The sequence below is a fragment of the Narcine bancroftii genome, chromosome 3, assembly GCF_036971445.1.
Source record: "Narcine bancroftii isolate sNarBan1 chromosome 3, sNarBan1.hap1, whole genome shotgun sequence".
NCBI classification, from domain to species: domain Eukaryota; kingdom Metazoa; phylum Chordata; class Chondrichthyes; order Torpediniformes; family Narcinidae; genus Narcine; species Narcine bancroftii.
The window spans coordinates 296,939,506-296,951,894 of NC_091471.1; the positions used below are offsets into that span (position 1 = coordinate 296,939,506).

Here is a 12,389-nt window from a genome sequence, read left to right on the forward strand (position 1 = left end):
CCCTGGCTGAGATGCCGCTGCTGCAATTGGAGGGTGGGAGTGAAAGAGAGTGGAAGGGCTGTAATCGGGGGGTGGGGGGGAGAGTGGGGAGCTGAGTGTGGTGGGGAGCCGCGATGTGCCGCTGCTTTGAACGCTGCTCCAGTTCGCGGCGACGGCTCAGTGTGGGAGCAAAGACCATCTTCCTTACCCATAATCCCCTACTCTGCTGGAACCGCTCTGGCAGCAACCACCCCCCCCCCCTCGTTCGGCGGGGGTTGGGTGGTGACTGATGGTGGCGGGGGGACTACTGACAGCTGGTGAAGGGAGAGGAGACTCATGGCTGATAGTTCCCGTGAGTGCGGGACATGTCACTCACCACGTAATCGCAGGGGCTTGATCCCCCCCCTTAAATCGTCGGGTTGCTGATTTATCAGACCTGCAATTTGAAAGGTGCATCCTGCACCCATGACCCAGTAATCGCACCCGGGTCCCAAAAGGAACACCCAGGTGCTGCAATTTGAAAGGTGCATCCTGCACCCATGACCCAGTAATCGCACCCGGGTCCCAAAAGGAACACCCAGGTGCTGCAATTTGAAAGCACCTCGGGTGACTCTTTATACACCCATAAAGTTCAACACCTGGCGTGCAGAGTTCAGTTTTTAAATAAAATCATTTTCATTCAACTCTTTGGTAAATGATTCAAGATTCTTTTATTGTCATGTAATAAAGCAGAAAATGTAATATTAAATGAAATTTCCTTTGGTCTGCAGTAAGGACTTGCATTTTTTTTAAGCTCTGCCTTTGAGAACCTGCTTTCCTTTGCATTTCCTGTTATCTCACCTCGACATGATATGCAAGAATGTATGGAGGAGGTCAGGGGAACACGACCCAGTCCCCATCGAGGGCTCAGTAGTGGAGATGGTCAAGAACTTCAAATTCCTGGGTGTCAACATCTCTGAGGATCTGTCCTAGAGCCTCCACGTTGATGCAATCACAAAGAAGGCTTGCCTGCGGCTATACTTTGTGAGGTGTCTGAGGAGATTCGGTATGGTCACTGAGGACTCCAGTAAACTTCTACAGGTGTACCATGGAGAGCATTCTGACTGGTTGCATCACTGCCTGGTGTGGAGGCACCAAATGCCAGGACAAGAATAAACTGCAGAGGGTTGTTAACTCGGCCTGTGACATCACAGGTACCAGACTTCACTCCATCGAGGACATCTACATGAGGCGGTATCTTAATAAAGCAGCCTCTATCCTCAAAGACTCCCACCACCCAGGCCATGCCCTCTTCACTCTGCTACCATTGGAGCCTAAAAAGGACAGCTTCATCAGATTACTGAATAATCAATGAACCAAAGACACTGCCTTATTTTTCATTCACTATTTTATTTTTTATGGTAAATTCGTAAGATGGTTATAATATGAATGTTTGCACGATGTATGCTACAGCAAAACATCAAATTTCACGACTTGCTCATGGCAATAAATTCTGATTCCGAACTTATTAGATGAGTGGGAACAATCATTTTTTTTCCTTTGTGCATGAAAGAGCAAGTTTCCCTCAAGGTGGCATCAAAGAGTCGCCAATTACAGGCTGAACTTGAGGAGGAACGATTCCACTACCAGAGCCTTATGAAAGAATTCTCTCGCCTCGAGCAAAGATACGAGAATCTAAAGGATGAAATGAGCTTAATGAAGGTAACTTTATTTGGTCAGCTGATTAAAAAATTATTTGGGAGAGAACTTCACATGCATCTTGTCAGTCAGATTTATAATTTGGGATTTATAAACTGCCTTCACGTGAAGGAAGTAAATTTTGCACAACTTGAGTGGTCACTCTGGAAACAATGTGGAGAGGTTTTTGAAAAGACAAATCCCTGCACTTTAATTGTATTTTGCCTTGTAACGATTTGGGATTTCAAGTGCATTTATCCAATTTTTAAAAAAATTCAAATGATTAGATTCCATGTTTCTGATGCCAGATGTTTAGAAACATTTATAAGATTGACAGCTTTGACAATTAACAAAGCGGTGGGAATTCCTTTACTGGCTGTCAAAGCTTGTGGGAACATTTTGGGAGCAGGGATTCTCCAGTACAGTAGGCAACATTCCACTACTCATCAAAGTTCATTCCTGCACCATCCTGGATGCTTTGCCCTTCTAGTTACCTTTGATGGGAGATGATTGGCAGTAAGCTTGTTTGAGCAAAAATGAAAGCAGAAAATTGTGGGAAGAATCAGCAGATTGGGCAACACCTTGGGAAGGGAACAGTTAACATTTCAGGCACTTTTATTTGGAGCTGGTTAAGAGAGAAAATCAGTTTTGGGTTGCTGAGAAGTTGGACAAAGCAAAGGGAAGACCACATTTAGTCACTGCATTGGTTAGAAGCAGATGACGTTGTTTTATCTGTGTAATGCATTGTGGGATGTGCCCTGAAATGGAAAGGAGAGACAAAGCCAAAATGTCTGCTGGATAGTTTGAGCTCTGCTAAATCAGGCAGCAATGACATTCCCTTTGCTGAGTGGAAGTGAATTGATCTCTGTCCTGTAGATGAGCAGCTTGCCTGTTGTACTGACTTGCGTGACCCCTCAACAAATAAATTGTTGCAATCGTGTGAAATTAATCCATCTGCATTCTGCATTTTTCTTCTAAAGATGATCATTATCTAGGCCCAATGCCTTATTCCTTGTCTTCCGAGTGCAATGTCTTGAAATGGATTTAGCATTTTTTTCCCCTTGAAGTTTGTTTAACGGAGGAACATCTGGCACAGCTGTACATATTCCCCAGCATCCAGAAAGTTATTTTTAGCAAAAACACAATGCTGGAGAAACTCAGCAGGTCAAACAATATGCTTCACAGAGCAAAGATAAAGATGCAGTTTTGGGCTCGAGCCCATCATTAAATTATTTTTAGCAGTGCCTTTGAGAGGGAAGGACAGAAACTTCAACTACCTTAATTCAGCCTCTTCTTCTACAGGATGTAATTCTTTACAATGTCTGTTTTTTGATCACACCAAAATGTTATCCTGCACTTTTAATACACTAGCCTTTGAAGAACTTGAATAATTTCAAGGAAAGGAAAAATAAAAGTAATTTCTTTGCAGCAATGCTTTTTTTTTTAGCGAGAAAAACATTTTCTGTGTTAAATACAACTTATTCAATCAGCTTTTCAGTGTTGACGAATTCCATGTCAATCGAAGAATTTGCCAATCAAAGCAGTGAATTGATTTGACCTTGGTCTTTGGAGGAAGTAGAAGATGTTACCAGATTCTCCAGTCACAGAGAGCTGCCTGAATTTGATGCGTATAGAATGGCTTTCTGTCAGGAATGCTCCTAGTTTGACCTCTTCAGGATGTGCAGATTGCTAATCGAAAAAGCGCAAAGTCTGAAACTGCAGACGGTGGAAATGCTCAGTCAGTTGGGCAGCATCTAAGCAAAGTTGATATTTCAGGACAGTGGAGATGGATGAAGAAACGTTGCTGAGGGTCTGGTGGCTCTATCTCTGAGAAAAGATAGAAATGCTGCCCTTCCCTACAGTGTTTGCTTGCATTGAATGATCCAAGTCAGAAAATGTGTCTTTTCTTTCTATTTTTCCTCTGGAATTAGAATGCATGAGGTTATTATTAACTTCACCTGAATGGTGGGATCTGTCTGGGCTCCCATTTTTGATTACTGCCCATTTTCTTTTCCAAATTTTGATCAGCTAGTGTCCAAAAACAAGACCTCCCATTCAGTTGTGCCTTCCCTAATCTCATTTGTGATGAGGTGAACAGTGCAAGACTTCAGTTGCCTGATTGCCCTGTGTTCATGGGTGATGCAGAGCTGTTACCTTGTAGCTTCAGTGACCTGTGTTCAATCTTGACCTCCACTCTCTGCCTGTGTGGAGTTTGAATGTTCACCCAGTGACACTGTGGGTCCCCCATAGAGCTCTTTATATCCCACAGATGTGGGTTAAAAGACTCTTATAAATCGCCCCAAGTGGCATAATCTGGAGAAACTTGTGGGAATGTGGGCAAAACGTAATGATATATGTATAACTGGAGTGTGTTGGTGCAGGCCTCTCTTCCTGAATGACCTGTTTAGCTTCTCCCTGCCCTTTAACCCCCCCCGTCAAACCTTTACATTTTCTTACCACTCATTATGAACGATTTGCCAGGGTTGGTTATACCTTTCCTGCGATGTTTACGATCTGCATAACTTTCTGTGGCTTTCTCTTCCCCTTCAAATCATCCCGGGTCTAGTCCGTCTTCTTTTTAACGTCTTCGCAGTTTGAAGGGTGGAGTATCTACTTTCTGACAACTAGTTTTATTTAGTAGATTGTTTGGCTCAAATTGATTTTGGCTTTTAAGCAGTTACTTCCATGTGATAATTAATTGAGACTTTTTTAAAAAAAAAACAGATGAATGAAATGAGGAATGAAGATACTCCAGAAGTAGGAAGTGCTGTGAAGGTATTGTGTTTATTTTTTCACTTTTATAATTGCCCAGATATACATTCTGAAGTGGATTTTGGTATCATGGATGCTGTACTTGCAAAAGATCCAGTTGAAAGCTAACCTTGGGATCCATGTTACTAATCTTCCCTCTTGTTTGAAGGAACACATGAAAATACGAGGCCATTAATATGATTGCAGCCAATCTGGCCCAGGACTCTTTTCATCCTCTGCACGTTCCCAAGCCATTCCTTCCTGATCTGATGAACATTTGTGTATTACGTCCTTGAATGCCTTCCCCTCTGCAACCTTCTACATTGGAGAATTCCAGAGATTGACTGCCCATGAGAACCAATCCCTGTGCATCTCAATTTTAAAGAAGCAGCTTTGTTGCCCTTTTGGGAGATTGTCCCACAGGTGGAAGCATCTCAAAATGTATCTTGTCATGCTGTGTTAGGGCCTCTTGTCTTGTAATAAGATCAGCTCTCATTCTTCTAAACTCTAAAGCACATAGATCCTCACAAAATGCTGGAGTAACTCTGTGGGTCAGGCAGCATCCATGCTGACGTTACAGGCCGAATCCCTTCCTTAAGAATAGCGATCTAACTTCTTTAGCTATTCTTAATTGGGACTACTCTCTCAACCCTGGAATTAAGTGAATCTCTTCTGAACTGTCTTCAATGCTAATGTATTTTTTAAAAAAATCAGGGGACCAGAAATGTACATTGTACTTGGCCAATTCTCTGTCCATTTGTAACAATAGCTCATGATGTTTAAACTCTAACTTCTGAATGAAAAAAGATCAGTGCCGTTTACCTCTTGCTGCTCTTGCCTGCCAACTTGTGTGATTTGTGTCCAAGGACATACCTCTCTGAAGGTCACTCAACTATATTTTCTCTACATTCAGGTCATAGATTGCCTTTTGATTCCTCTTATTGAAGTTCAAGACCTTTCCACACTATTGTTCACTCAATCTCGTCACTGTCACAGTGTTCGAATGGTCTCATTGTGGCATACCTCTCACTGACGCTTCATTGAGCTTTGATGGCTTGCCCTTGGTCCCACTCATTATGGAGGGCCATCACTAATTGTACCTTTCCACATGAAAAAGACCAATTTGTTCAGATTGTCTTCAGTGCGATAATCAGTCTTCAAACTATGCCAGCACACTTCTCCCAACCTCCTGCTCATGTATCAATCTTATCTGTGGCACTTTTAAATGCCTCCTGGAGATGCTGAGTCAATAATATGGTTTTAAAAACTTGACCACTGCTGCCTGTGAACGTTGAAGGACTATGTAGAATTTTCTTTCATAATGATCATTTATTGAATTTAACTGTTTTAAAGAAAATTCATAAAGCTTCCAATGTTTAGTGTGGGCCTAGTCTAATGCATTAAAATGCTTGCTAGTGTCAAGAGCTTGAAAATGAAAACAAGGCACTAAATGATGAGCTCCACAAGCTAAGAAATGTTGGGAGTATTGCTGCAAATGACGCCGGCGATCAAAGCAAAGCGAGCTTCCGTGTACGGAATCAGCTGAAGGCAGCTACTGAAGAGTTGGACCTGCTTAAATCTCAGCTCCTTCTGGCAGAGAGGAAGATTGAGGAACTGAAAAATAAGGTGGGCTCTTCTCCCAGTTTGTAAGGTATCCCTTGTGGATGTCCCGCAATTTCCTTTGACTTCCCCACCAATGGTTTGGAATATTTTGACAAAGATTCTGGTGGGAGAAACATAATTTTTAAAAAAACACACTCTGCTGGAGTAACTCAGAAATTCAAGTATCTTCAGTGGGATAAAATGACTTGGTATGTTTCGGGACTGGACAAAGGGTTGGAGAGTTTTGACCATTCTTTTCCTCCACTGATGCAGCTTGACCCGACTGAGTTCCTCCAGTAGAATTGTTGCTCCAGATTTCAGCATCTGCAGCCTCCTGTATGTCTAGAGATCACTTGAGGTTCTTTTGACTTCCCACCCAGGATTATTTATCAAAGAACTGTCACTGAGTTGAACTTGTGAGCAATATCTAGATTTTAAACAGTAATTTTCAGAAGGACTCAAGGAGTCAATCATCCAGCCGATGAACCTGCTCCACCATCCTGGCCTTGTACTTGGCTAAGCTTACCCACCTTTTCCTCGTAATGCTTCATTCCTCTACTATGCAAAAAAAATTGATATAACTGTCTTAAATATATTTAATTAAGTGGCCTCTCCTGCTTCTTTGGGAGTGAGAAACCCCCAGATTTGCTGGTCTCTGGGAAAACCAGTTCCTCATTAGATTGGTTTTAAATCTACTCTTTCAAAATTTTGAGGCAGTGTCCCCTAGTTCTATTCTCTCCTACCAGGCGAGTTTCCTGCCTCTGGAAACTGTTCAAAATGAATTGGGCTAACTTTCAAGAACCTAATTAAATTTGATTTTAGTGAAAGGAAATACAAGAAAGAGAATAGATTTTCAATGTGCAGTAAGCTTATAAAAATTAAAAATCTTGAAACGTCAAGCCGAGTACAGAAAAATGGAGCAGGCTTTGTTGTGGTTCCCATTCAGGGGAGATTTGTAAATGGTGGTAGTGGTGTTGATTCAGTTTTGAGAGTGTTGAACTCCATAAACGTTAAAAGATAATTTGGGGTAAAAAGTCTTTATTTATTTATTTTCCCAAACTTTATTTAAAAGATAGAAAAAACATAACATACAGTATAGTAATAATTAAAAATAGATTTTACAAAGATTAACACCCACCCCTTCAGCCAGCTCCCTTAAGGGGATCAACAAAAAAAATAGATTATATATATAAAAAGAAAATATTAGAAATGTTAATAACATTTCAAAGTATATCTAAATGCATATATTTCAAATACGGAAACCATCTACTCACAAAAGAAAAATAATTATCATGTAATAAGTAATTTTTTCCATGACAACACATACTTTCAATTCATTGTGCCAGTGTAATATATTAATCTCAGTATCATCTTTCCAAGTACTAGCAACATATTTACGTGCTACTGATAACACCAAACGTACAAAAACAATTTGAGTTTTGTCCAATCCCATTCCCCTTAACGAATACAAATTTCCCAACAAAAAAAACGTTGGACCTAACGGTAATATAAAATTATATAATTTTTCCAAAACTACTTTAATTCCTTGCCAAAATGATTGAACTTTAACACAAGTCTAAACGGCATCTAGAAAAGTTCCAATACATGAGCCATATCAAAATCTAGAATCCAAATTACTAAACCCATATTTTTTTTTTAGCTTTTCTGGGGTCAAATATAATTGATGTAAAAAATTCTAATTAACCATTCCATATCTTACATTAGTCAATTTGATTACATTATCCTGACACATAGTCACCCAATCATCTTCAGGAAAAATAAATACTAAATCACTTTTCTGTTTAAGTTTAGATTTCTCCCAATCTGACTTATCCATACTATCTTGTAACAAATTATACATAACTGAAATATAACCTTTTTCGATATAGAGGAAATCAAAGATTCAAATCTCGACAATGAAGGTAAAATCATCTCTCTACCATAATTATTTTTGATCAAAGCTCTGTTGATAATATGCAATCAAATAATTTACAGGTATATCAAATCTTTCTCTCAATTGATTAAAAGAAAGAAATTGACCCTCTTCAAAACAATCTTGTATTGTCTTTATACCTTTAGAGTCCCAAATCTTTAAATGATTATTAAACATTGAAAAAGGAATAAGCTGATTATTATACAATGGAGTTAAAACTGATAATTTATCTTTCAACCCTAGTACCCTGTTTTTTTTAATCCAAATCTTTAACAAATGTTTCAATATCGGCATATCATATTGCTGTAATAAAATCAGATTCCAGCGAAATATAAATTCATGTATCTCACTTTAGCCCAGGTAGGAGGCTGATCGAAATCCATCAATCTATTAACAAACTTCAACTGGACTGCTTCATAATAATTTTGAAAATGTGGTAACTGTAGTCCGCCCAATGCATGTAAGTCTATGCAACGCCACTCGAGCTCATTTACCTTTCCATAAAAACTCTTGCACTGCTTTATTCAAATCTTGAAAAAACCCTTAGAAAGTAAACAAGGTATTGACTGAAATAAATATTGAATTTGAGGAAAAATATTCATTTTAATACAATTAACCCGATCAATCAAAGTTAATGGAAAATTTTTCCACTTAATCAAATCTGCTTTAATCCGTCTTAATATATGTACATAATTTAATTGATATAATGATTGATAATTAGTATCCATAAACACACCTAAATATTTAATTTTACTTGTCTACCTTAATTTTGTTATAGTTTTAAATTCAGAATAATCTCCCACTCCAACTGGTAACATTTCACTTTTATCTCAATTAACTTTATATCCCGATAAATCTCCAAATTTCAACAAACACTTGCAATTGTTTCAACGATCGTGCTGGTTCCGTCAAATATACCAACACATCGTCCACAAATAAGTTAATTTTATATTCTTCATTCTTAATGCTCATCCCTCTAATTTCTTCATTTTGTCTAATAGCCTCAGCTAACGGTTCAATAGCCAATGCAAATAAGGCTGGTGACAATGGGCAGCCCTGTCGAGTTGAACGAGTCAATTTAAATGGTAAAGAAATCTGTCCATTTGTTACCACCCTAGCAATCGGGTTCGTATATAAAGCCTTAACCCAACCAATAAAAAAAAGGACCGAATTTAAATTTCTTTAACACTTTAAATAAAAAATCCCACTCAACCCTATCAAAAGCTTTTTCTGCATCTAATGCAACCACCATAGGGTGGTTAGATTGCTTTCGATATGCGTTGACCAAAGTAGTTAATTGAAATATATTGTCTTAAATATATTCTTATTAAAACCTGTTTGATCAATATGTACCAATTTCGGTAAATATTTAGGAAGTCTATTAGTTAATACTTTCACTATAGTTTTATAATCTACATTTAATAAAGAAATAGGTCTATATGAAGACACTTTTAATGGAACTCTTTTTTTTGGAATAACAGTTATTAAAGCACTTGAACATGATTCTGGTAACTTCTGATCTTCAGTAAAACTTGATTCAACACTTCTCCAAATACATTAGAGAAATCATCATTAAAAAAAGTTTATAAAATTCCACACGAAATCCATCATCCCCTGGGGACTTTCCATTTGGCATTTCCTGAATAGCTTAGTTAATTTCAAAATCCATAAATGAAGATTCCAATTCCTGAACATCTTTTCCATCTATACCAGTAATAATTTAGATAAGTAAGAGTCAATACCCCTCAGAATTATATAATTTTAGATAAAATGAATAAAACTGGTCCTTAATTTCCTGAGGTTTATAAGTAACTTTTGAATTCTTCTTAACAGCATTAATAGTCTGAGTTGTCTGTTCAGCTTTCAATTGCCAAGAAGTACCTCATGAGCTCTTTCCCCCAACTCATAATAACGTTGTTTAGATCGATTAATTAAGCGCTCAAACTGATAAGTTTGTAAAGTATTGTAACGTAATTTCAACCTTGCTAATGCGGCTTTCTGAACATTTTTCTCTAACTCAGGAATCTGATTTTCTAACTCTAAACTTTCTGCCATATATTTCTTAACTTTCGTAGAATAACTAATAATCTTCCCCCTCAAATAAGCTTTTAAAGTGTCCCATATTACAAAATAACTATCCACAGAATTAACATTCTCGGTCAAAAATAAAAAGATATGCTCTTTAACAAAAGTAACAAACTCTGGTTTTTTCAATAACATTGGATTAAACCTCCATCTAAATGACGGACATACTACCTCTGAACTTTCACAAGAAAAAAGTAATAATGAATGATCTGATATAACTCTACATTTATATTCAGCTCATAATACTCTACCTTGTAAATGTGCTGATACCAAAAAAAATCAGTCCTAGAAAACGAATCGTCATGATGAGTAAAAAGAAAAATCTTCCACTGAAGGATTAACTTTTCTCCAAATATCCACCAAATTTAAATCTTTAATTAAAGCATTAATTTGTGTTGTCATCTTTGGTTTCCTTATACTTTTTGGATTTTTGTCCAATAAAGGGTCCAGAACACAATTAAAATCACCACCAATTAAGACATTTTAATTAGCTTGAGTTAACAGTAAAAAAGCTTCTGAAATAAACCGCTCATTGTCTCTATTAGGGGCATAAAGATTCAGCAAACTCCAAGATTCAGCAAAAATTTTACAGTTCACTCTTAATACTCTGCCTGCGTACCCCAATGAAGATTCCAATTCAAATGGTAAATTTTTATGAATCAAAATTGCTACTCCTCTTGCCTTAGAATTAAAAGAAAAAACAAGACCAACCCAATCTCTTTTCAATTTCAAATGTTCTTTTTCAGTCAAATATGTTTCTTGTAAAAAAGCAATATCAATTTTCTTTTTTTTTATATGCCAATGTTCTCTTTCTCTTAACTGAATTATTTAATCCCTGAACATTAAAAGTTGCAAAATTCAATTTAGACATCTTTTTTACTACTAATATATTTACACACTATAAAATAATGCTCCCTTCTATAATTCTTCAAAAAAAGAAAAGAAAAAAAACATTAAAAAAAGCACAAAAACACAAAAAAAACCACCCAAAGTTAGTAATACCCTAAAAATCTGGGTGTGGTAAACCCACTAGTGGCAGACGACTATCAAAGTTTTCAGTGTCATCCATCCCCCCCAGCCAGATACATATTTATTATTTAATGAAACACTATCAAATATAGTCCATATATTCAGCCCAATGATTCCAAGGCCAATGACTGCTTCGGATCTTCAACATCAAGAAGACTTCGTGTCAACTCTTCCTTCTTTCCATACTTTCCATACCCATGTCCATTTCCATTTCCATTTACCCTCCTCTTAGGAGACAACAGGGGAGAACGCCCATTTCTTCGCAATTCTGGCAAAGAATTAGCAAAAACCAAAGCATCATGATCATTCTCAAAGAATTGAGATTGAAAGTTTCCATAAAAAACCTTCAAATTGCAGGACCACGAAAAGCAAACTTGTAGCCTTTTCGCCACAAAACATCTTTAACCGTATTAAATTCTCATAGTCTTCTAATAACCTCTTGGCTCAAATTGGCATAAAAAAACACTGTTATTTTGAACCATTAATGGAGACTGACTCTGCTGTGCTTTCTGTACATCCATACGTAGAATCATTTCTCTGTCTTGATATTTTAAACAACGAACCAAGACTGCTCTCGGTGTTTGTCCTGGATGTGGTTTTCTTCTCAGAGCTCTATGAGCTCAATCCAATTCCAAGCTTTCGGGAAAAAGCTCTTTACCCAGCACCTCTGGGATCCAATGCTTAAAAAATTTTATAGGATCGAAACCTTCAATGTCCTCTGGAAGACCAACTATTTTCACATTATTCCTTCGACTTTGATTTTCCAATGAATCAAACTTTTTCAATAAATCTCTTTTTTGAATCCCCCAATCTACAAAAGAACTTTCCACTTTTTCCATTTTTTCTCTATTACGTTCCACCTGATTTTGACATTCAGAAAAGGCTTTCAATTTTCTTAAAATTATCTTGCACAGTATCGACTGATTTTATACATCCATTAATATCACCCTTAACTACAGTCATTTCCTGTTTCATAGTTGACATTTCATCACACAGTGTATTCATTTTTATTTTCATCTCCAGAAATCCTTGATTCACCTGAGTTGATATTTGTTTTGACATATTGTGCATTTGACAAGCAATCCCTTCCAAAACAGTGAACACTGAATCCATTTCAGATTCCACCTCCACTTCTTGAGATCTGTCTCCTTTAACTGCAGGCTCCTACTCCTGGACAAATTCCATTGAGGAAAGTTCCTCTTCTTCCTCAGTAGATCCTTTAGTTGAATGGCTGCGGGTCTGGACACCCGATGCCGGCACCCCGACCTCTTCGGGACGTTGACGTTCGGGCTCCCCCACAGCCCATACTTTGTCCAGCAATTCTCGGACCCGG

General features: G+C 37.7%; 1 protein-coding gene across 1 annotated transcript in view; it reads left to right on the plus strand.

Moving 5' to 3' along the window:
• Positions 1-12,389, plus strand: part of LOC138758957 (unconventional myosin-Vb-like) — a 160,428-nt gene that overhangs the window by 100,564 nt on the left and 47,475 nt on the right. Inside the window, exons 24-26 of the mRNA XM_069928633.1 lie at positions 1,532-1,680; positions 4,381-4,431; positions 5,824-6,033. Coding sequence (XP_069784734.1) covers positions 1,532-1,680; positions 4,381-4,431; positions 5,824-6,033 — 410 coding nt within the window. The remainder of the gene's footprint in view (positions 1-1,531; positions 1,681-4,380; positions 4,432-5,823; positions 6,034-12,389) is intronic.